The 26631-nt window shown below is 43.8% G+C and overlaps 1 protein-coding gene across 1 annotated transcript in view; it reads left to right on the top strand.

Annotated features, from left to right (window-relative positions):
• MNAT1 (MNAT1 component of CDK activating kinase) overlaps window positions 1-26631 on the top strand; it is a 180326-nt gene that overhangs the window by 53441 nt on the left and 100254 nt on the right. The window contains exon 6 of the mRNA XM_040333167.1: window positions 8730-8849. Within this exon, the coding sequence (XP_040189101.1) occupies window positions 8730-8849 (120 nt within the window). The remainder of the gene's footprint in view (window positions 1-8729; window positions 8850-26631) is intronic.

The following is a 26631-nucleotide window of genomic DNA, read 5'->3' as shown; positions in this document are numbered from 1 at the left end:
GTACAGCGTTGCATGAGCGCGCAATTGTCAGTTAAAGTGACGCAGTGCTGTATCGCAAAAAATGGTCTGGTCAGGAAGTGGCTAAATCCTTCAGGGTCTGAAGTGGTTAAACTGACCTCATTTACAGACTGAAATTCATCCATTTGATCTAAAAAAAAAATAAAACTGAAGATACAATGTTTCTTTTTCTCTTTCAACACATGCTGCTAAACATTTTTTTTTAAAAGCTGTAAGCAGGCAACTGCTCTGCACTTGTTACATCAGTGGTCATCAACCCTGTCCTGCAGGGCCCACTAACAGGCCAGGTTTACAAGATAACTGAAATACATCACAGGTGATATCATTTGCTCCTCAGTGATTGCTGTATTCTAGACTGCATCTCCCCAAGGTAATACATAAACCTGGCCTGTTAGTGGGTCCTGCAGGACAGGGTTGATGACCACTGTGTTACATTAATTCTGGAAATGCTGGATTAAGATCGTGAGGGGGGGTTGATCGTGATTTTTTATTTTTTTTAAGATTAATCGTGCAGCTTTACCTGTAGGTAAAATAAATATCTTCTAAACGTGCACTGTTTAGGAGGTATTCCACAGAGCAGCAGCTGGCACATCCCTGTCACATGCGCTCTGAAGGAACGGCATGGCGTGCCATTCTTTTATAGGTCTGTGCCATAAACGGTGACTCCCGTGCGCATGCACGGCAGTGACATCGCTGCTTGGCCAATCAGACGGCCAGAGCCTGCGAACCTGGAAGGAAGACCGGGCGAAGATCGAAGCCCTGTTAGCAGTGACAGCGTGCCCTGGAGGGCTTAATTTTAAAGTGGATGTAAACCGACTCTTATAATTTCTAAATTACTTTCATAGTGCTTATCTATAAGGATATACATGCCTCCTGCATGTATCCTTACCTATTAAATATCTCCTCTTTAGCTGTTTGGAGCCCTGCAATACTCCGGATTCTGTGGGCGGGTCTGTTGTCCAGGGCTCGGTGGGCGGAGTCGTGATGTCAGTAGACTCCCTGCCCACCTCTACACTCCCCTTGGCTAGGCAATGTTTCTTACACTGAACTTCTGCTGATCTGGTGTATTATGTCCCATGATCAATAACATCCAGGCAAAACCCAGGAAAGTCACATGACTTCAGCATGCTGAGGTGTGGAGCAGCCAATCCTGGGAGAGCTGGAGAAGAAAGGAGTGGGGATGTGAAGTACACAGAATGCCTCTCTTGTACTCCTGCATGAGATAAGTAAATTGCCTGTCACTCACAGCAAGGGGGAAGAAACGCACACCTGTGTCCATTTTTATCTTGCTGAAAAAAAATTGAAGATTGCTCAGAGCTGAATTAACTCTTTGTGGCAGGAGACAGATTAAATGACATTCTCTGCTGTAACAGATATGAGTCTTAATTAAAAAAAGCGTTTTTTGAAGTTTACATCCACTTTTAGGTAATTCTTTTATAATGTGCCAGAATGTCTTTCAGGGTGAATTTTTTTTTTTTTGCAAACTTTACTACTGCTTTAATATTTACAACAGATTTGTAATGGTTTATGTAAACATAAATAGTGTTGGGTGACTGGTAATTCGGGGTTCACGAAAGCCTTGCCTCAAACCGATCATCAGTGAATTTTAGGCAGATGTGCAATACTGATACTGTCTGTCCCCTCTCCAGTATATTACTGCAGCAGATGAACATCAACATTTCATTTGGTGCTGCAGCTCCAACACTTATTTCTAGTGGGACCTATATTTAGAAGAGTAAATGAATGGAAATCAGGGAATGCACTGCCTAGGCTGGACTGTTCAATCAAGGCATTCTTTATGCTTTTAATTGATTTAAGGTGCATTAGCTGCTGAGAAGCCAAGTCATTTATTTACACAATTAAAAATAGTTCTTGGATGGTTACGCCTCCTCGCGGTTCTCTCCATTTCACAATTACCCGTTCCACTGGGCTCCACTGTAGCAGATAAAAAGCTTTAGTGAGTTATTGAGTTTAGACAATGAGGATTTTGTGACATTATCTCTCTCCTGGCCTCCATACTTCGGTGGTCCTGAAACCGACACCAACACTGCCAATAAAAAGGGATTCTCTTGACTGTGTGTGTTTTTTTTTTCTTTTTCCCTTGACTTCCAGACTGTTAACAGAATACTTTCTGTATTCTTGTATTTAATGAATAAAGTGCATTGAAAGCTAGAAGCTTAAAGAAAATAGACTCCCTCAGCGTGCCTTTTTTTTTTGCCTTACAGTGGTTGCAAATCCCTTCATATACCCAGTGAAGTGACTGGTCTCAGGTGATACACAAAGATAAAACCAATTCTCCTACCAAAGATGTACCGGTTTGTCTGCAGTCTTCTCTACATTTAATTAAAGTCCAGAATTTGTAAAGCTCGTCTGAGCTGTCAAAAAAAAAGGGGCGGAGAGCTGAAATTACAGTGAGGAGAGTTGAGAGCTCATTGGAAGGATACACACCCTTCACACAGCACACAGAAATAGAGCAGAGGCTTTCAGTCACAGGCTGTGTGCTGGAGCTTCCTCTTCTGACACCTTTCTACCTCTAGGTGTCAGGAAAACCTGTCAAAAGTGACTCATGCTGATAGCAGTGGAATGAGGCAGCAGAGAGAAATGGCATTTCATGTTTTGGATAGAGACAAGAATACACTATAGAGGGATGTCCTTTCACCCGACACCTGGGGCAAGAAGTTTTTTTTTATTTTTTATTACATTTGGCCCTGCTGTGGACAAACAGCAGGATTTAGAGGTGACAGTCTGTTCTCTTTTAAAAGAAATTTGAGCAGCTAACTAGCTGCTGGATATTTTTTACAAGCAGCGGGAGGGCCGCCGGCTGATCATAGAGATGGAGAAAGACTGGAGCCTCTCTGTCTGCTTCTAGTATATAGTAAATGAGAAGCGTCAGAAAAGCGCACGGTGTCATGTGGAGTCCCCCAAGGATCCCCCCTGTCACCCAAGGATCCCCCCTGTCACCCAAGTCCCCCAAGGATCCCCCCTGTCCCCCCTGCTTTTCAATATCTATCTTTGCCCTCTCTTTGACATTATCAGTAGCCAAGAACTACTCTATCACTCTTATGCAGACGATACGCAACTGTACTTGCGCATCGGCAACAAAAAGAATCATCATCCCAGTTTAGAGAAATGTCTCTCTTTGATTGACAACTGGATGACCAAGAGCTATCTTAAACTTAATAGTTCTAAAACAGAACTCCTTGTGTTTCAAGCCAGCCGAAAGAGTCAAGTGGAAACAACTTGGACACCACCGCCCATTCTGGGCCAAATCATCAACCCTAGCTCCAAAGTCAAAAGTCTCGGGGTCATTTTTGACACCTTCATGACAATGGACGCACAAATAGGGTCAGTAGTCAGCGGATCGCACCATCTGTTGCGCCTACTACGCAGACTTATTCCATTTATCCCCAAAGAAGACGTAGCAGTCGTGGTGGGTACAATCGTGAATTCCAGACTGGACTATGCTAACGCCCTGTACCTCGGACTCCCAAAGTACCAAATCGCCCGTCTGCAAGTCGTACAAAATACGGCCGCCAGACTTGTGACTGGGAAAAAAAAATGGGAATCAATCTCACCTTCGTTGAGAACCCTTCACTGGCTGCCAGTAAAAGACAGAATTGCATTTAAAGCACTCTGCCTGACACATAAGTGCATCCATGGGAAGGCGCCGCAATATCTTTGCGACAAGATAGAACCTCACAATTCGAATCGCGTTCTGCGATCCACCGACCAAAACTAAGTACAAATCCAAAGGAGAAAGAAGGTTTGCTTTCCAGGGTCCTAGACTATGGAACGCTTTACCAACCAGCATTCGGTTGGAGGAAGACCACCTGACTTTCAGAAGACGAATCAAAACTCTGCTCTTTTGAGGTCATGAGTCATAAACAACTAGCGCCCAGAAGCGATTCAGTTCGCATGTGCTGCGCTCTATAAATTTTTCATTCATTCATTCATTCAATGAGCATGCATGACTTAGTTTCCCCAGTGCCATTTTAAAAATGGAAAGCATTTGATTACACTGATCTTGGTGTGATCAAATGCTTTTAAGGACAGAAGAGGGATCTCGGGTCTTGTAGACCCCAGATCTCTCCCTAAAGAGTACCTATCACTGCCTATTGCTGTTACAAGGGATGTTTACATTCCTTATGACAGCAATAAAAATAATACATTTTTATTTTTTAAAGCAACAGTGTGAAAATAAAAATGATTTAAATACAATTTTTTTTTTTAAAGAACCCCTGCCCCCCATGCCTGCGCGCAAACTTGAACACATGCATCGGTTCTGTACAAACATCGAACATCGAGTATCGCCATTAACATCAGATCACGGGTAGTAATTCTAGCACCAGTTTTCCCAAATAAATCTAATGCCGTAACCTGTAAAGGCTTTTAAAGCTTCGCCTATGAATAGTAAAATTGACATTGTTGCTGTTGCACGAGCGTGCACAGTTTTAAAGCGTGCGTAATATAATTTTGTGTTATTTTACAAAACAATTGGGTTATGTATTGTGCATTAAAATTGGAAAACATTTTTTTTATGTGACATAAAAAATTGCAACACGCGCCAATGTATTCTCTAGGGCCTCTGCTTTAAAAAAAAAAAAATGTATAACAGTTGGGGGTTCTAAGACATTTTCTAGCAACAAAATAAAAAAAACATTAAACTTTTAAGTCACCGTAAAAAAAGCCCCTTTTGTTTTTAAAGGTCCAAGACATTCCTAAACGCACCTCTGCCTAATAATAAAACGTCAACCTTTCATGTTTTCTATCCTAGGAAAACTTTTATTTTTTATTTTTTTATGAGCACAGGTAGATTGTCACGATGGACAAGTGGACTGGGACCCGATTTAGTACCCTGGACAAGTAGTTTTTTTTTTTTTTTATTCCACACCCCTGAAGTAACTTTGGGGGACTAGTCAAATGGGGAGCAGGAGCCTGTAGCGGAGAGAGAAATAAGCTAAGTATATGTGCTTTTTTTTATGGCCCCCCCAGGCAAAAATGGGCATTTAATCCTTGTAGAGGGTACATTTATTTTTTCAAATTTTCCTTTAGTTCAGCTTTAAAGGTTCTGTACAGTGGAAACCATGCATTCTTCAGAGAAAACTGTTTTTATTTTTTTTGCTTATTGATTCAAAAGGTTCAGTAGTAGAATTAAAGATTACTTCCATGCAGAAATAAAATGTTGTTCATTTTAAATGCAGCTAATGTAAGTATCTGAATGTTTCATTATATTGGCATCCTATAAAACTTTATGCAGCAGTATTCAGACTGTGACAATGTGGATCAGCTCCAGTAGCCAGTCACATTTTGTAGCACTGCACATGGGCAGGTGAAAAACAAATGAAGGTAAAGGGCCCTAACAGGTTACAAAATCCAGTATCTGTAAGTGTGATGCTTACTCATTACTTGGCATACATATACCTCATGAAGAAATATATCTGATGCCAGATTGACTTTAATACTTCTAACTGCGCAACTAGTTTTAAGTTGGCTGATTCGTTGGTTAATAAACTTGGGGTGCATTTTGGGGTTCTTTTATAGAATTTCAATCACTCGTAACATGAATGCTTCTCAACTTAGTTTCTTGAATTTAGAAAAACCGTGCTAATTTTCTAAATTTGTTGGTCATCTAAATGTCCTCTAATATAATGTGATATGGATTTGGTTAAACAACCACATTTCTGACCCTTATGTTGGCAACTTATTATCATTCTGAATCTTGCTGTGATAGATGAAATCCAGTTTTAATTGATGGAGATAGAATTACTGTACAAATAGTAAGATCCTTTTCTTCATTTTGAAAGACTTATCAGCGCTTAACACACCTCACTTTTATTAAAAGTATTGATCCGTGTCTTCTCAGTGTGTGCTGATGTTTTTAATCCTGCTCATACAATGTACAATACTAAGAGAAGTAATGCGTTCTTGTTCCAATTTTAATACATTACAAAATGTTTGTGTAAAACTAATCAGAGGCTTAAATATTTATATATATTTTTTTTCATAAAGAACATTTTTATGAAGATTTTCTTTAACCCTTTTAAAGTAGAAGTTCAGTCAAATCTTAACTATTCTTAAGGCTACTCTCAACCTCCATTATAAGGCTATTCTAACTACCCTGTAAAAGAAAGATGTCTATACCTGCCTAATCTGAAGGTGCTTTGGTCCAGTCACATAATTTGTCTTCCAGTGCCGACTTTAGTGTAGAGGAGGGACAACTGATGCCCCATAGTAAGCCCATGAGCGTCATCACCGCATAGGCTTTGCAGCTGTTGTTGATTTATCCTCTTAACTGATGCTGGCCACTGGAGAGATCATTTGACCAGACTGGAGCGCCCTTAGAATAGGTAAGTACAGTAAAACCTTGGTTTGAGAGCGTTTTGCAAGACCAGTAACATTTTTAAATACAATTTGACTTGATATGCAAGCGACGTCTTGACGAGCGCTTCAAGCCTTGCTTTCAGGGTAGTCTTCCCAGTCACGATTGCAGACTGACAGCGCTAGGAGCCGGCGGTGCACAGGATGGTCTGTGGACAGCTTTACCCCAGATGCCTGCATACTTAGATGTGCCTGTTTTAGTCTTCAGCCATTTGCGTTGCTAAATGTTGCACCTTCAAATATTGCTCCACTTAGAGGTGCCTCTCTTCTCTTTTATACTCTGTAGCTCCTGCTGGATTTTGCTTCTAATCCCCTTGTGGAGGCTGCCAGTTGTGGATGGACATTTTATAGTTACACAACCTATCACATTGCTATAATCTCTTTATATGAACTATAAACTGAAAGACCTATGAATAAATGGTTGTGGAACAAATCACTCGAGTTTCCATTTGTTTCTTATGGGGAAATTTGTTTTGATACACAAGTGTTTTGGATTACAAGCATGTTTCCGGAACATATTATGCTCACAATCCAAGTTTCCTTTACAGGGTAGTTAAAATAGCCTTAGAATGGGAGTCGGAGCAGGTTTAAGTATGACAGATTTGACTGAACAACTACTTTAAGTTTTCAAGTGTATTCTGAGGACATGTATGTTATGTGTTCTACCAAACCTTTAGATGATAGAATCTTGTTTTGCTGCAGTGTGAGCTACAGAAAGCATTTAACTATCTTTGTGCAGTTCTTCCAATTTCCACTTGACTAGTTGGCAAGTCACGGGTGAGACGTTACAATAAGAGCCAATGTCTCTTTGCTGATCCCCACTGAGCAAGCAGGTGAATGACAGGTCCATATGTGCTGTCTGATGGAAATGGACCACTTGATCCGATCTGCCAGACGGATGGAGAACAGATTTGCATCCATCTGTTTTTAGCAGGCAGGATCGGATAGGATGTTGGCTGGTGTCAACAGACACATGTCCGGTAAATCCACTGCTCCACAGACAGCAATGGATGGTCCGATCGGTTCCACCTAAAATACTGACCAGTAGACCCGATCAATTCTGCCCGTGTGAAAGGGGCCTTAGACAGTATAACCATGACCTGCACAAATGTCGGGGTTTACCTGAATTTGCATCACAAACAAACATAAGATTTCCAAGCACACTTGCCCACCAGCCTGCAAAACAACCAAATTGGCCCTGTCTTAACAGTTTACGGTAAAAACTGGGGGTTTTGTTTGCACACAATTGCATATATCTGTGTAATCCACAGTGCCCACACCAAGGTACCTCTGTTTATACTGCGGCTCTATCGCTAAATTTCCATAGCTTCCATAGTAGAAGCACATTTAAGAATGGATAGATTAAGGGCAGGTGTGCCTGGAGGGAGCTTACCGCTCCTTAAAGGCACAGGGACGCACATGACACCCTGATTGTCATCTCTGAACCAACATCTCAGTCCAGGAAGTTAAGCCCAAATATTGCCTGAAGAAAGATGGCTCCCTCCATCTAGAGCGAAAAGCAGAAGGCAGCACTGTTGGGGAGAGTACTGTGATCTTTCTGAATATTAATTAATCCCTATAATTTCTCTGGGGGTACTGCTCGAAGGTGAGGAGTGGCAGCGGGGGACCCAGAAAGAAGATCATTGGAGCTGCTCTGTGCAAAACCACTGCACAGAGCAAGTATGTATACCATGTTTGTTATTTAAAAAAAACATTCACATCTAGGCGTATGGGGGGAAACAATTGTGATAGAACTGTGGGGATGCCCATCGCCCAAAAGAAGCTCATGTACTACTTGAAACACGGGAAAATGGCGCCACATTTGGGAGGCTATTCAAATCAATGTGGAACAAATCGGCGTCCCGGGATTCTCCGCTTTTACGAATGGCTGGCAGCAATTCTGCCTACGATTCAAAACGTGGAAATGTGAACGAAGCCTAAAGCATGCTTTTTAGCAAAAAAAAATAATTAAATAAAATGTATATATATATATATATATATATATATATATATATATATATATATATATATATATATATATATATATTGCACACAAACATCTAAAAGCCAAAATGTAATGCTTAAATTCAAAAGAAATTTAGCCCTCTGTACTGCAACTTCTTCTTCTTCTTTTTCTTTTTGCTTTTTTTTTGTGTGATCTCTGTGGATTAACCAGGTGTGTTCATATAACAAACATACTCCTGCTGGTACTGTCAATATAATAAATAAATATATGTATGTATATATAATATATGTATTACATTTTTTTACATATACATTTATTTTCTATTGCTCTGATCCCCTGTTTCTTTTACCTTTTTAAACAAATACAGGAGACGTCTCGGCTTCCTGCATCAATTCTGTTGGCCCAGCACAAGGGGAAAACCACTCAGATTGAGATGCAGTTAGAAAAGGCTAAACCAGCAGTAACATTTTCAACTGGCATTAAAATGGTAAGAAATAAATCATTTAAATTCAAGATACCTATAAGATTGGTGTGAGCAGTAATTTTGTCTCTGCTTGCTCTTTCACAAAGTGAACCTACACACACCTTTAAAGGGACTTTTACAACTTTGAAAGGTCTAAACAATACACATCTGTCAAATGGCTACAGAGTTGCACTTATTTCAGACACAATGGGCCAAATTCTCAAAAAGCCTGCCTAACTTAAATTTCAGCAGTTAAGTTACACTGACTTAAAATTTCTACCTAAGTGCCCGATCGTCAAAGCACTTACCTAGAAATTTCAGGCCGTGTAACTTAAGTGCCGCCGTCGTAAGGCGGTCCTCCTCTCCTGGGGGCGTTTAAAATTTAAATGAGGCGCGCTCCCGCGCCGGTCGTACTGCGCATGCGTGTGACGTCATTTTCCCGACGTGCAGCGTGCGAACGTAATTAACGCCCGGCGGCTTTGAGAATTTCGACGGGACACTAAAGTTGCGACGGGTGAAAAAAGACGCGCCGGGAAAACAAATAATTATAAAAAAAAATGACAGCGTCGCTCAGCATGCATTCCTGAGAGGGAGAACTCCATGCCAATTTTCAAAGAAAAAACCGGCATGGGTTCCCCCCCCAGGAGCATACCAGGCCCTTAGGTCTGGTATGGGTTGTAAGGAGACCCCCCCACGCCGAAAAATCGACGTAGGGGGTCCCCCTACAATCCATACCAGACCCGTATCCAAAGCGCGCTACCCGGCCGGTCAGGAAGGGAGTGGGGACGAGCGAGCGCCCCCCCCCTCCTGAGCCGTGCCAGGCCGCATGCCCTCAACATGGGGGGGTTGGGTGCTCTGGGGCAGGGGGGCGCACTGCGGGCCCCCCCACCCCAGAGCACCCTGTCCCCATGTTGATGAGGACAGGACCTCTTCCCGACAACCCTTGCCGTTGGTTGTCGGGGTCTGCGGGCGGGGGCTTATCGGAATCTGGGAGTCCCCTTTAATAAGGGGGCCCCCAGATACCGGCCCCCCACCCTAAGTGAATGGATATGGGGTACATCGTACCCCTACCCATTCACCTGGAGGCAAAAAGTAAAAGTTAATAAACACACAACACAAGGCTTTTTAAAATAATTTATTATTCTGCTCCGGATGCCCCCCCTGTCTTCTTTATTAGCTCTATTACCAGGGGGGGCTTCTTCTTCCACTCTCCGGGGGTCTTCTTCCACTCTCCGGGGGTCTTCCACTCTCCGGGGGGGGGTTTCTTCTTCCGCTCTCCAGGGGGGGGCTTCTCCGCTCTCCGGGGGGCTTCTTCCATCTTCTCCCCTCTTCCGCTGTTGACTCGGCGAACCCCGGTTCTTCTCCAGCTGTCCGGTGCCTTCTTCTTCACCGCTGGCTGCCTGCTATGTTTGTGTGTTAGCTCAATTAGTAACAGGCAGCCGGCGCGGTCTTCTGTGACGTCAGGGTCTTCTGTTCTTCTCCCCTCTTCCGATGTTGCCTCGTCGCTTCTTGTCGCTGTAATGATGGAAGCGCGCCTTGCATCCCATTTATATAGGCATCACCGTCCCATCATGCTCCGGTAGGTACCCACGTGGTGGGTGCCTACCCACGTGCACCCACCACGTGGGTACCTGCCGGAGCATGATGGGACGGTGATGCCTATATAAATGGGATGCAAGGCGCGCTTCCATCATTACAGCGACAACAGGCGACGAGTCAACATCGGAAGAGGGGAGAAGAACAGAAGACCCTGACGTCACAGAAGACCGCGCCGGCTGCCTGTTACTAATTGAGCTAACACACAAACATAGCAGGCAGCCAGCGCTGAAGAAGAAGGCACCGTACAGCTGGAGAAGAACCGGGGTTCGCCAAGTCAACAGCGGAAGAGGGGAGAAGATGGAAGAAGCCCCCCGGAGAGCGGAGAAGCCCCCCCCCGGAGAGCGGAAGAAGAAACCCCCCCCGGAGAGTGGAAGACCCCCGGAGAGTGGAAGAAGAAGCCCCCCCTGGTAATAGAGCTAATAAAGAAGACAGGGGGGGCATCCGGAGCAGAATAATAAATTATTTTAAAAAGCCTTGTGTTGTGTGTTTACTAACTTTTACTTTTTGCCTCCAGGTGAATGGGTAGGGGTACGATGTACCCCCATATCCATTCACTTAGGGTGGGGGGCCGGTATCTGGGGGCCCCCTTATTTGAGGGGACTCCCAGATTCCGATAAGCCCCCGCCCGCAGACCCCGACAACCAATGGCAAGGGTTGTCGGGAAGAGGTCCTGTCCTCATCAACATGGGGACAGGGTGCTCTGGGGTGGGGGGGCCCGCAGTGCGCCCCCCTGCCCCAGAGCACCCAACCCCCCCATGTTGAGGGCATGCGGCCTGGCACGGCTCAGGAGGGGGGGGGCGCTCGCTCGTCCCCACTCCCTTCCTGACCGGCCGGGTAGCGTGCTTTGGATACGGGTCTGGTATGGATTGTAGGGGGACCCCCTACATCGATTTTTCGGCGTGGGGGGGTCTCCTTACAACCCATACTAGACCTAAGGGCCTGGTATGCTCCAGGGGGGGAACCCATGCCGGTTTTGAATTTTAAAATTGCCGTGGAGTTCTCCCTCGGGAATGCATACCAAATACCGTCGCTGGAATGGGCCTTTACAATGTGTGACTAACTTTCCACATTATAAAACCAGCCCTAGTTTTGCGCAGGCAAATTCGGAACTTACGCAGAAATCACAGTGATGAAATGCTTTGAAAATCTGCTTAAGTCCTCATTTGCATACGCAAAGCTGCATTTCAATGAGAAATGCCCCCAGTGGCGGATGCGGTACTGCATCCTAAAATCTGACCGTGTAAGTGTCTTACACATGTCAGATTTTCTGCCTAACTTTGGAAAAAGCCTTTTGAGAATCGTTTCCAAAGTTAGGCACAGGGATACGCAGGCTGAACAGCAGTTAAGTCTGCGTATCTCTTTTGAGAATCAGGCCCAATATCTTTATTCTAACTAGAGATATCTGCTACCTTTTAAAGTGGATGTAAACCCTCACACATACCCAGTGAAGTGAACAGCCTCAGATGATGGAGATGAAACAAATCTCCCTATAGAAGGTTTACATGTACTTTATATCTGCAGTCTTCAGCTGTATATATCCTTTAGAAAGTGCACATCATGTTACAGATTTTCTCTTTCTGGTCAACACTGGGAGTGGATTATTGGCATACAGCCAAGACAGCTAATTGGAGGAAATGCACACACCCCCTCTCCACATTGGCAAATGAAGAAAGGAATATGCATAGCTCTGCTCTAAGACAGCAAGCTGTGTGCTAATCTATTTATAGCAAGCTCCCACGACACACACTTCAGGCTTCCGTCTCCGAGAATTAAAAAAAAGTTATTGGGCTGATAACGGTTGAACTGAGCAGGAGAAAGCTACTGGACATAGTGCTTTGAAGAGTGGTAAGAAAACGCTGCAGATAAATGTGCCCAGCTCAAATTTCATGAATCAGGTTTACATCCACTTTACATTAGCAGAACATATATACACCTCCTGATCCTCTGACTTTTGGGGCCAACCTCAGCTGCCCTCTTCAGTGGCTCTTATAAAATCTCTGTACCCCTGCAAGTGGTAAATCTCAAAAGATTGGAAGTGAAAGCCTCTGCCTGGTAAACACTGATCTAGAGTATTTACTATACAGAGACTTTTACTTCTTATCTTTTGTGTTTTCGCTACCTGCAAAAGTAAGAGAGCTGATATAAGGGCCTTGAAAGGGAGCGTATGCAGACAGCTTGAAATCTGAGGATCTGACACTACAGGAAATGTAAATTCTCTGCAAGTTTAGCAGGGTGGCAGAAAATTGTATAATTATTTTTCAATAATAACCTAAGTATGAATACCTGATGACTTGAATTCAGCCACTTGTAATCTCCTGTACAGTGACACTCAGATTGAAAGAGGGAGGGGCAGTACTTTGTGTACTGCATGCACATGAGCTGACAAGGGACATGTTGACAGTAAGTGAGTGTGGAGAGATGACCATATCGGTCTTCTGCTGATCTTTTATTGTCCAGTCACAGGCTGGGGTAGGGAGGCAACCTAGCTGTGGTGCTCAACAGCAGAAGTAAAAGGTCGGGTAAGCAGGCTGTCTGTTCTCTCCAGTAGGGCTGTATAAACCTCAGGAATGGATGGACAGAAATTCAAATCCTTTCACATATAAGACGGCTCGCTTAGATGCGGTTCAACTGGGTATATGTTTGTTTAGATTTTGTATTTTTGGTGTGATAATGTGGTGCATTAGTGTGGCTAACGTAAGTGGTATTGTTTTTTCTGCCTCTATGGGGGATATGTATATATGTGTGTGTGTGTGTGTGTGTGTGTGTGTGTGTGTGTGTGTGTGTGTGTGTGTGTGTGTGTGTGTAAAAAAAATATATGATGAGGACGTGTGCTGCAGATCTCTTCACAAGAATTAGTGAACTGTTCACCTTAGTCCCTATCCCTGAAGGGAATATGTAACCTTGACTGAGCATGTGCAGCCTGTCCCCTGGCTCTGTATTATCAAGATCAGAGAAGGCTGTCCACAAGGTGTCACGGGGGCTGGTGCATTCATAACAAGTTACATGTTCTACCCTGAGAATGGTTGTAACATTTTATGAAAGGTGAACTTGTCCTATAAAGAGGTATTTAAGGTAAGGATATATTATACATGGTTACAGTGGTCGAGCTTGGACCAATGTAACTGTCTATATACCATATCTTGCTGATGCCCATGGAAGTTGGAATCACTGGGGTAGGCGCTCCAGTGATCTCCACTAGCTTCTGGTTCCCATGCCAAACGGTTGGCCTGCTGCATTCTGAACACAGGAGCTTGGCTGCTCGAAACCTTCTTTGATTGGAAGAAATGGAGAGGCGAGTTGATGACATCTCCGCTGAATGGCCAAACGGCAAACTTGCCAACCTCCTGTGTTCAAGCAGGACCAATGTAACTATGTATAAAATATCTATACTTTACATTCTTCCTTAAAGCAATGGCCTCTCATGAAAATCATAGTCCAGCAGCACACCTGTGTCATCTTGGAACAACTTACTGGAAAAGAACTATTAAACATTGTTACTGTTCTTTCTCCTTCAGGCTGTGTGTCTTCTCGAATACAAAGCTTTGTAGGAGAACAGTATCAGTTTCCTGTGCTGTAGATAAAAAGGCCTTATTCAGACAAAGGTGGTCCTCCTAGGCTTGTCTGCCACTGTCTCACACTCACACGGCTTTGTTAAATAAGGATGCTTTTGAATGAGGAGCTCATTAAGAAGTTGGAGCTTAAGTTACATGTGGATCATCTTACCATGAGTTTGCATTTTCCTGCTGTCTCAATTGAAAGGATCCTTTCTCTTCATAGATACAATATAATGGTGTGCTCACCATACTAGCTGTGTTCTGCCGTATGGGGCAGTTTGCCTGTTGCCGTAGCACATGCCATAAATTAAGTATGGTTTTGTGTTTTGCAAAAGGAGGAATTGGGCATGTTGGAAAACTTCCTCAGATGATGACAAATTGGGGGATTATCTTGTTCATGTATTTAAAGAAAAAAAAAAACCCCATCTGTGTTCCTCCTTGTGCCTAATTTAACCACGCTAAACTTATACCGGTATTCCATTGAAAATACTATAAGCAACTCTTCCTGGTCCAGCAATCATTACGGCTTTCTAATGAAATCTGTTTCAAAGTCCCAGAATATATCCGTGTCCACAGCAACAGGATCTGAATTTTCCAGAGCAGCCTTTAAAAACCTTTTCAACACAGAGGAACCCTTGAAATAACGTTCGGTCTTGGGGAACCCCTGCTAAAAATTACTGTTTTTACAACTCATGATACATTAATGTGATGGTTAATGGGAAGAATGCTCCTCACACTTGTGGTCATTAGGAATAATTACCCCATTACAGGTGGCTAAAAAGGTTAATAGTGTCAGTGGGAACTTATCTAAAGTACCATACATACTATCAGTTTTCCTGCAGGTTTTTCTCTTCAGGTTTACCAAAACCATCTAATATGAGGTCAAACCTTAAGGCCGCGTACACGCGGTCGTTCCAAACCGATGAGAATGGTCCGACGGGCCATTTCCATCGGTTCACCGCTGAAGTGGCCTGATGGTCTGATGTGCGTACACACCATCGTTCCAAAAACCGATCGTGTCAGAACGCGGTGACGTCAAACACACGACGTGCTGAATAAAACGAAGTTCAATGCTTCCAAGCATGCGTCAACTTGATTCTGAGCATGCGCGGGTTTTGAACCGATGCTTTCTGTACTAACCATCGGTTTGGACCGAGCGGGCAATCGGTTCGATTTTAAAGCATGTTTTAAAATTTTGTACCGAAGGACAACAGACCTATGGGCTATACACACGGTCGGTTTTGAGCGATGAAACTGAACCTCGGTCCATTCTCATTGGTTTTGTCCGACCGTGTGTACGCGGCCTAAGAGTTTCAATTTGTATGCAATCAGGCAGGCCCTTGCACTACATGGTTTTGGTAAACCGGAAGAGAAAAACCTGCAGGAAAACTGATAGTGTGTATGGGGCTTTAGAGGCGAAAATTACTAATTGCTTAAGGAACCCCTTGCAACCTCTGGAGGATGGAAACCTGGTTGAGAATCCCAGCTCCAGAGCTTGTTAACATTTTGCCAACTTAATGATCCTGCGTTGTTGTAGGTGCCATAAAAAACAAGCAGTATAATATAAATAAAGTTTACTTTACCTTCTTCTAATGGTAGATTACAAAATTGTCAAAAAAACACCTATACCATTTTTATAGATTCCGCACAGGAGGTGGGAGGGGATTGGGTGTTATTTATTATTATAATTGGCCTTTAAATACCTGAATCTGTTTTGATATAGCCTCTTTCAACAACGTCACTCAGATTCAGGGGGGTCGCTTGTGAATGCACTGACAAGGATCTTACGAATTGGAGTTGCATTTAGTAAGCAGAGTTGATGACTTTTCAGTGCGTTACTGCTCTTTCATTGTCCAATCATCAGGCTCTGGGTGGGAAGTGGATCCTTGCTTAACTCTAAGGCCCCATACACACGAGAGGATTTATCCGCGAATACGGTCCAGCGGACCGTTTCCGCGGATAAATCCTCTCGAGGATTTGTGCGGATTTCCATGCGATGGAGTGTACTCACCATCGCATTGAAATCCGCGCCGAAATCCTCTGGCGATGACATGTCGCGCCGTCGCCGCGATTATGACGCGGCGACGTGCGCGACGCTGTCATATAAGGAATTCCACGCATGCGTCGAATCATTACGACGCATGCGGGGGATCCCTTCGGACGGATGGATCCGGTGAGTCTATACAGACCAGCGGATCCATCCGTTGGGATGGATTCCAGCGGATAGATTTGTTTAGCATGTCAGCAAATAGGGGAGATATATCCCAGGGGAGATATATGCGCGGAAACAGATCCGCTGGAGTGTACACACCATAGGATCTATCCGCTGAAACCCATTCGCTGGGATTTTTCAGCGGATGGATTCTATCGTGTGTATGGGGCCTAACAGAAAAAGTGGTGTCACATTCCTGTCTGTGCTGTCTGGCAGAGGTGTATAAATTGAAAGTATGGCTGGACAGATAAAATAGTTTACATACAGTGGTAAAAATTATTATTTGATCTGCAGATTTTGTAAGTTTGCCCACTTACAAATAAATCAAGGATCTATATTTTTTTATCATAGGTGTATGTTAAATGATTGAGACAGAATATCAACCAAAAATGCAGAAAAAACACACGATACAAATGTTGTAATTGAGTTTCAGTTCAGTGAGTAAAATAAGTATTTGATCTCCTACCAACCAACAATAATTTTGGCTCCCATAGACTGTCTACAGTATGTGGTATACAGATTAGACGTGCCAATTGAAGAAGGAGCTCCTAACAATGGCTTTTTATGTGTATAGAAGACACCTGTCTGCAGAATCTTTCTTCCATTCAAACCTCACCATCATAGGCAAGACCAAAGAGCTGTCAAAGGACGTCAGGGACAGATTGTATATCTGCACAAGGCTGGAATGGGCTACAAGACCACTAGCAAGAAGCTTGGTAAAGAGGAGACAACTGTTGGATTGATTATTCGCAAATGAAAGAAATACAAAATACCATCAATCGCCCTTATTCTGGAGCTCCATGCAAGATTTTGCCTCATGGGGTAAAGATGATCATTAGAAAAGTGAGTGATCAGCTCAGAGCGATACAGGAGGAGCTTGTGAATGATCTCAAGGCAGTTGGGACCACAGTTGCCAAACAAACCATTGGTAACACAATAGGCTGCCATGGATTGAAGTCCTGCAGTGCCTGCAGGGTCCCTCTCCTCAAGAAGGCACATGTACAGGCCTATCTGAAGCTTGCCAGTGAACACCTAAATGGTTCAGATAAGGATTAGGAGAAAGTGCTGTGGTCAGACGAGACCAAAATTGAGCTCTTCTGCATTAACTTGACTCGCTGTATTTGGAGGAAGAAAAATGCTGACTATGGGCCAGATCCACAGAGCGAGTACGCCGGCGTACTTTCAAATTTCCCGCGTCGTATCGTTGTTTTGAATCCTCAAAACAAGATACGACGGCTTCTGGGCTAGATCCGACAGGTGTACGTCTTCGGATCTAAGATGCAATACTTCGGCGTCCGCTGGGTGGCGTTCACGTAGTTTTCCGCGTTGGGTATGCAAATTAGCTATTTAGGACGATCCACGAACGTACGAGTGGTCGGCGCATTTTTTTACGGCGTCTGTAGTCGGCTTTTTTCGGCGTATAGTTAGACTTGCCATGTTAAGTATGGCCGTCGTTCCTGTGTTTAATTTGATTTTTTATTTTTTTTGCGTAAGTCGTCCGTGAATCGGAATGTACGCAAGTCACGTCTATGTTAAAAAAATGATGTCGTTGCGACGTCATTTAGCGCAATTCACGGTGGGAAATTTCGGGACGGCGCATGCGCAGTTTATTCGGCGCGGGGACGCGCTTCATTTAAATGAAACACGCCCCCTAATCGCCGATTTGAATTACGTCGCTTGAGATACACTACGCCGCCGTAACTTACGGCGCAAATTCTTTGGGGATTCGAACCGGCCTAATGTAAGTTACAGCGGCGTAGCGTATCTCACATACGCTGCACCGATCTATTTGTATGTGAATCTACCCCTATGACTGTAAGAACACCATCCCTACAGTCAAGCACGGAGGTGGAAACATGATGCTTTGGGGCTGTTTCTCTGCTAAAGGTACAGGCCGACTTTGTTACATTGCAGGGCCAATAGGCTGGGCCATGTATTGTAAAGTCTTGGATTAGAACCTTCTTCCCTCAGCCAGAACACTAAAGATGGGTCGTGAATGAGTCTTTCAACATGATAATGACCCAAAACCTACCGCCAAGGCAACAAAGGAGTAGTTAAAGAAAAAGCACATTAAAGCGGGGGTTCACCCTATTAAAAAAAAAAAAAAAAAAATATATTTTTTATTCTACCATTACATTCGGCATCGTAGCGCGAGCTACAGTATGCCGGTCTTACATTTTTTATCCCTGTACTCACTGTGCTATTCCGCATTGAAGATTCCGGGGAATGGGCGTTCCTATGGTGAGAGAAGGTGATTGACGGCCGGCCCTGGCACGTCACGCTTCTCCGGAAATAGCCGAAATAGGCTTGGCTCTTCACGGCGCCTGCTCATAGCCTGTGCGCAGGCGCCGTGAAGAGCCGAGACCTACTCCGGCTGTCTTCGGGGAGCGTGACGTGCCAGAGCCGGCCGTCAATCATCCTCCCTCTCCATAGGCACGCCCATTCCCCGCGGGAGTCGGAATCTTCAATGATCAATAGCACAGTGAGTACGGGGATAAAAAATTTAAGACCGGCATACTGTAGCTCGCGCTACGATGCCGAATGTAATGCTATGATGTTAAGGAGGGTGAACCACCGCTTTAAGGCCATGGAGTGGCCTAACAAGTCTCCAGACCTTAGTCCTATAAAAAGTTTATGGTGGGAGCTGAAACTTCTAATTGCCAAGCGACAGCCAAGAAACCTTAAGGATTTAGAATAGATCTGTAAAGAGTGAACTAAAATCCCTCCTGAGACGTGTGCAAACCTGGTCACCAACTACAAGAAGGGTTTCTCCACCAAGTACGAAGTCATGTTTTGATCAAATACTTATTTTACTCACTGAACTGCAACTCAATTTATAACATTTGTAGCATGTTTTTTCTGGATTTTTGATCGATATTCTGTCTCCTATCATTTAAAATACACCTATGATAAAAAATGATAGACCCTTCATTTAAGTGGGCAAACTTACACAATCTTCAGGGAATCAAATGATTATTTCCCCCTCTGTATGTGTGATTGTAAGTGGTGTATTTAGCTGTATGCCTGTAGTTCTGCTTTAAGATCACTCCTATTTCTCATCTTTTTTTTACTTTTCGAAGACAAAACCAGTAGATTAAATCACATTCTATCATGCACATTAATGCACCCATAAAAAGTTTTACTTGAGTACAGAGCAGTTTTGGATTTATTTAAAATCAACATAACTGAATACTTCAGCAATGTAAAACCATTTTTGTCTAGAGACTTCATGAAAGTTCAAGCCATGTAGAACAGCTCCTTTATTTTTACATTGTCATCAGCCAGTAATCTGGAACTGATTTATTCCAACAAAACTGTTCTATAATTTATCACTTTGGCTAGTGAGCAGAAAATAAATAAAAACTCAGAGAACGCCATTCTTCAGACGCTGTTCATGAATGGATATTTTGTTAGTAAATAAGAATTCTCTGTGTGCGACAGGCCTGTTTTCGGGGACTGTCGCATAATCTGCAATGTGTAGGTTTTTCTTGGCTGATTACTAGCAATAAGTTCCATTTATAGCTGCTCCAGATTTGTGAAATCACTGTTGATATTTTATTAGCGTGCAGTAATTTCCTGCCAAGGGAAAAGTTGAGAAATGTAACGCGGGTGGGCTAAAGATGTGTGGATTCAGCTTATTTATATTCCTCATGTATTGGATTTTAAAACTCTCCCTACACGCTTTTACTGGAACAGACATTTGATTTCTGAGTGTGAGAATTTGCTTAGCCAGGATAACGTGCTGTGCTGCTTCCTTTGCTCACGATGTACTAATGTGCCTGTATAATTGAAGGTACACTCCAGTCAATTTAGCATGGACATACGCATTAGAGCACAGTTGCTTAACCTTTTTACCCCAGCGGAACCCTTGAATTTTCAGTTCTCAATTTTACTTTGGAAGTCTTTGGAAATGTCTCCCCAACAGTGGTGGTCATATTGCCACCCTTACAGAACATTGGTGTCATGCTGCTGGTTCTACCATGTTGTGTTGACCCTGGAATTATGCAGGGACATTCAGATAGGAGATCAATCGGTTACATCTCAGGGAACCCCTAGCAAACTCTGGAGGAACCCTAACGTTTCAAGGAACCCAATGGCTGCATTAGAGGCACATACCATTTGCCCAGGATGTTTTTTTTTCTTCTGGGCAACTTTAAATGGGAAGTGCTAACTGCAGACAGATGTAGACCTGGGGTGTGATGATGCACAGTAAAGACTGATTGTCTAGGGGTTCCTGGTGTTAAGCCTGTTGTCTGAAGGCCACATGCAGACTTTTGCCCTTGGGCCTCATCAGCTAGTACTGGATGTGGTTGTCCTGAAGCAAGTATCCTGTCTCTTACCATCTTCTGAAGAATGTCTCCAAGCTCTGACCCTCTCCTGGGGCTACAAGATCAGTATAAGTGTCACTGGGGCACCCCTGTTGCCACGAGGGATGCAGTACAGACATGCCTGAGCTCTGTCCTACAGTAATGAAGGTACCAAATTTACCTACGGTGTATAGGAGTCACATTTTAATACTCCAACAGCACAAACTGACATCTGTTGTGTCTGCTCTTTCTCTCTAATGCTGACCATACATGTAAAATGACAATATGAATTGCTTGTCTCCAAAAAGGCCCATTATAATTTTTAAACCAGGACAATCAATTATGTTTGCACTCGAAAGCCTAATAATCTTTGGTGTGGAAAAGATGACAGGTGAAATCCAGGTAGAAAAAAAAGCTCAGTTTTAGTCGAGCTATATTTTTTAAAATAGACTATATTTTAAATATAGTTATAATCCGCACATCCTCATGTCTGTGTTAACATTCTTTAATCCTATACAGAACAAGTGAGAGAAGGAGGGTTGGCAATCTAAACCAATCAGGGCTTTATTAGGTTGCACATTGTTGTCATTTTTCCTCTGTGAACATTCCCACAGAAGAGTAAAGAACATGGGGGTGCTCATTGTCCAGCCAGTGGACCTGAGGTAGTGAGAAGTGAGTTTATGGACCTGGCTATGCTGTTTGGTAGCGATACCTGGTTCACAAGGTACTACAACATATTTTGGTATGTAACCTCACTCAGTTTCTGAAATTGATAATGTTCAATGCCACTGGGTATTGCAAACTTGTCGTGCTGTTTCTGAACGGGACTGCAACTTTGTCACATGATTCTGTTCTGTAAGTCCCAGTCTATAAAGTTTGGAGAGATGGCAATTCTGGAATCTGCAAACTACCTTGCCTGTATTTTTTCAAAAGCTGATTTAGCTCCAATCTAAGATACAGATGATGGCAACTGAAGGGAAGACAGGCTATGAAGACCAATGTCGGGATACAAGTTTGGGCCATTCAACAGTTAGGCAGCATGTTGAGAGGGGGAGTTTTAAATCTATCTAAACAATAGCGGTTTATAAACGCGAATAATAAAAAAAAAAATAATCCCAGTAGTGATTAAATACCACAAAAAAAGTTCTAGTTGTGTGAACAAAAAGATAAAAAATTAGTTTGGGTACAGTGTTAAATGACCACGTAATTGTCATTTAAATTGCGACAGGGCAATAAAGCTGAAAATTGGCCAAGGGTAAAAGTGCCGGTATTCAAGGGGTTAAATACAGATTTGTAATGTTTGGCTGGGGAATACAGTTCCTTTTAAATGGTAAAACTCCTTTGCATTGTCACGCTTGCTCCACACCCTTTTTTCTTTTATCAAAACTGCAGTTTCCATTTGTGTGAATCACAAAGTTGATGACTATCAACAGTAAATTACCCTTCAGGGCAAGAATTGGAAAATCAAACATCCCTTTACGAATTATAATATTAAGCACTCCTTTATCTTGCAGTTCAGTGCTGGAGCGATGACGTCGCATGGACTGAACTGTTTATTTAAAATCTTTCTTTATATTTTGAAAGGAAGATTATATTTAGCTGTGCACACTGAGCATGATTATTATGCAAGAATTGCCTCTCATTTCCCTTTCAATAATAGATCTCCACCATGTACTAAAGCTGGAGGGCTTTGTGCCAAAAAGAACAGGTTTGACTTGTCTGTGAGGATTTACACTCTGGTAAACGGCACAACTGCTTTGACAGAGGTCATAGTAGAGGTTGTAAAGTCCATTGCTCATCACTAAAAATATTATGGGGGTAGTCCCCAAGTGTTCATCTAGCTTCATTGTGAAAAGAGAGCTTGGCAGGAAGTTAACAGCTTACATGATTTCTGGCAATGTAAAATTGCAATTATGAAACACAAATGACAAAAAATTGTCAATTGTACAGTTAACAGACCAAAAGGGATCAAATAGGAGAAGTTCAATGCTACGGTTTACTTACACTTCAAAGTGAATGTCTGGGCAAATACAAAAATATTCAGGCCATCTCTCCAATACATACACATTTCCCCATAGCTTGAAAAATGCTGCAAGTACAGCACAATACTTGTTGATCCTGCCAAATATGCAGTGAGCTCCAAACTGCCCCTATATGAGTTCTCCAATGCTGGACTTTCAAACCCCTTCCTGTGGTTGCAGGAAAGAAAATTGCACCGTCTATGGCTGGCTTTAGCCTGGGGCAGTGTTATCCATCCTCATTTCTCGGGTATCCCCAACAGGCCTTGTTTTGGAAATTTCCCCTAGATAAAATGGCTGTCAAAAATACAGTTTAACTGCCACAAAGCAGCTCTCCAGTGCAGAATCGCACTGTGATCACAGCAGGAGCTGATCTGTGGATGACAGGCACTGGATGTCCTCTGGCACCCGCTGATCATCGGTAATGCACACATAACTGAAATCTGTAAACAAGGAATTCCAGTCTAGAACAAACTAAGCTTAAAACGACTCCTATGCATTGTCTTACTACCCTGTAGAAGGAAGATACTTATACTAACCTATTCTCAGGGCGCCCCGGTCTGGTCTCATGATTGTCTCCCAGCGGACAGTTTCAGGGGAGAGGAGGGACAGCAGACAACGGATGCCGCATAGTAAGCCTAGGGGTGACATCGCTGCTTAGGCATTCCATCTGTTGTTGGCTCTCTTCTCCCCTAAAGACCAGCCACCGGGGAGATCTTATGACCGCACCAGAGCACTCAGAGTAGGTAAGTCAATGCATCTTCCTTTTACAGGATAGTTAATATAAGAGTTAGAAGGTGGGTATGAGCAGTTTTAAGATTAGTTAGTTCTAGACTGGAATTTCACTTTAACTCTGTGCAATGCAAATTCTAGTTATTTGCATAGCAATTTTCTATATAGAGTGGTGTATACATAAGAAAAGCACAACATAAAACTGCAATCTAGTACAATGGTGGTCAACTTGTAAATCATAGAGTGTCTCCAGTATGGCCCCCAGCAGCATGTAATAAACTAGGTGGGATTGATAGGCAGGATTATAGATGAATTGCTAGGCCACGCTTACATGACCCAGTCAACACCCAAACGATTACCCAGCTCTGTCTTCCAGATCTCGGGATGTGTTTTTCAGGGGAGGCGCTCGATGCTTTACTCTTTGTCGGGGAAGGAGGAGGAGGTGCAGCAGACCAGGTGCACCAGGTGCTGGTGGATGGGCACACAGACCAACATGTCTTCATTTTTGGAGCACAAGCACATTTTTTGAGACAAACTTAAATTTAACTCTAGTTAATGGAAAATTTCAGGAAGGCCATAAAGAACTTAAACATATAAACAAGATTGGATAATATGGCGCACTCAGGTTCAGACTCGGTACAAATAAGAAGGGAATAGCAACAGTTCTTTTTGAGGGTTTAGTCCATGTAAAGTTCAAAATAATAGTAATAAGTAAATAACTGTTCAGAGAAGGCCGCCGATTCAAGAAGTTTTAGAAGGAAAAAGAAAACGCTGAAATATAAAAGGGAACAGAGAACAGCGCCATCTAAGTGCAGTAAGTATGCAGTTTAATAAAAAAAAAATCAGTACACTCACAAGAATGTGGTGAAGGCAGCCATAATGGGGTTTCATCTGCTCCGACTTACTGCACTTAGATGGCGCTGTTCTCTGTTCCCTTTTACATAAATAACTCAAACATATGGTACAGGATAGGAAAACAATATTGTGCTGTAGTTGAATTCCCTACGATCATAAAATTATGGCTCCTGATTTAATAAAAAATAAAAATTCACCATATTAAAAGTTATGTGCGTAAGAGTGTTTCCAGAAAGTGGATATTTGATAGCTATCTGGCAGTATAATGCATCCCATTGACATGGATCCAGGGGCGGATCAGGAGTCTAATCTCGGGAAGGGGCACTGACAAAAAATTTGTGGGCAATTTTTAGGGTAGATGCAGCCAGGTGGAGGGGAGGAAAAACTGGGAGCAGCCCAGTGAAGGGGAGGACAGGGAGGGAGCAGCCCAGTGGAGGGGAGGACAGGGAGGGAGCAGTCCGGTTGAGGGGAGGACAGGGAGGGAGCAGTCCGGTTGAGGGGAGGACAGGGAGGGAGCAGCCGGGTGGAGGGGAGGACAGGGTTGGGAGCAGCCGGGTGGAGGGGAGGACAGGGTTGGGAGCAGCCGGGTGGAGGGGAGGACAGGGTTGGGAGCAGCCGGGTGGAGGGGAGGACAGGGTTGGGAGCAGCCGGGTGGAGGGGAGGACAGGGTTGGGAGCAGCCGGGTGGAGGGGAGGACAGGGTTGGGAGCAGCCGGGTGGAGGGGAGGACAGGGTTGGGAGCAGCCGGGTGGAGGGGAGGACAGGGTTGGGAGCAGCCGGGTGGAGGGGAGGACAGGGTTGGGAGCAGCCGGGTGGAGGGGAGGACAGGGTTGGGAGCAGCCGGGTGGAGGGGAGGAAAGGGTTGGGAGCAGCCGGGTGGAGGGGAGGACAGGGTTGGGAGCAGCCGGGTGGAGGGGAGGACAGGGTTGGGAGCAGCCGGGTGGAGGGGAGGACAGGGTTGGGAGCAGCCGGGTGGAGAGGAGGACAGGGTTGGCGCATTGCCGGCGGTATTAACCCTTTTATGGCCGCAAGCAGGGGTTAAAACCGCACCGCTAGCGGCCGAATACCGCCGCAATTCCACAGCAATTTCGATGGTATAGCGCCGCTAAAAATAGCGCCGCTATACCACCACCGCACCTCTCGCCCCAGTGCGAAAGGGGCCTTAGTGATGGCTGGAAACAATCAGCTCCTAGGCTTCTGATCTTGCTAATCAGTAGGACCACCTGTAGCAGATCACTGTAAACGCAATGCTTTATTATCTTTACATTTGAAGTGGGGTGACATCACAAATTGCATCAGCATTACAGCACTTCCTCCTCTGATGAGGCAGAGTTGGAGCAACCAAAATACCTACCTCTCCCAGCAGCAGATCAATCCTATAATGGCCTATTGCTGGCTAACTGAATTCAGCAATAGACCCCTGTTAGAAGTAGTTTATGCTGCACAGCTGCTATTTGTTTTCGCACGAAAGTGGAGTTACCCTTTTAAATTGTAAACCTTAAAGTGATACTAAAGTCTAATTTTAAAATGAAAAAACAAACCTGCTCTGTGCAGTGATTTTTCGCAGAGCAGCCCAGATCCTCCTTTTTTTTTTTTTTTTTTTTTAAATGTTTATTTTTAAATTTTTGTTCATTACAAATATGCATGTAAGACAGTCGACTTGTATAGTAAGCAATAAAGTCATAACAATTGTATCCAGCAATATTAGCGTCATTGTCATTTCCCAGATCCTCTTTTTGGGTCCCTCTTCGGCGCTCCTGGCTCCTCCCTCCTGTTGAGTGCTCCCGGCTTTCTATGGGGCACCCAAGCCGACCCACAACTCTGTGTGTCCATTCAGATGCGGAGCTGTGGCCCCACCCGCCCCCTCTCTCTCCTCATTGGCTCACTGACTTTAATTGACAGCATCGGGAGCCAATGGCGCTTTGCTGCCGTATCCGCCAATGGAGGAGGGAATGTCCCGGACAGTTGAGTCTCTCGTGCAACATCGCTGGATTGAGATGGGGCTCGGGTAAGTCTTAGGGGGGCTGCATCACACAGGTTTTTTTATCTTAATGCATAGAATGCAAAAACCTTCTGCCTTTACAACCACTTTAAATATTAAGCTTTATTTCAGTATATTGCATACAAATTACATTTAATAATATCCTTTAATTGGCAGACTTTTTAAAGTGGATTTAAACCTACTCTCATCCTTTCTAAACTACTGCCATAGTGGTTATCTGTAAGGATATACAAGCCTCCTGCATGTATCATTACCTGTCAAATGTCTCTCCTCTGTCTGTTATGAGACCCGAAAAACTGCAGATTCTGTGGGTTGGTCTGTTCTCCGCAGCTTGTGGGAGGAGTCGTGATGTCAGTAGACTCCCCGTCCACCTCTACACTCCCCTCGTCGGCATGCTTTTTCTCCTGTGTATTTCTTACACTAAATTCTGCTATGATCACTAACATCCAGAAAAGTTACCACATGACTTCAGTATGCCCAATCATGCTGAGGTGTGAAACAGACAATCCTGGGAGATCTGCAGAAGAA

This window comes from Rana temporaria, chromosome 13 (assembly GCF_905171775.1).
Source record: "Rana temporaria chromosome 13, aRanTem1.1, whole genome shotgun sequence".
NCBI lineage: Eukaryota > Metazoa > Chordata > Amphibia > Anura > Ranidae > Rana > Rana temporaria.
This window is presented reverse-complemented; position numbering and strand designations above follow the sequence as displayed.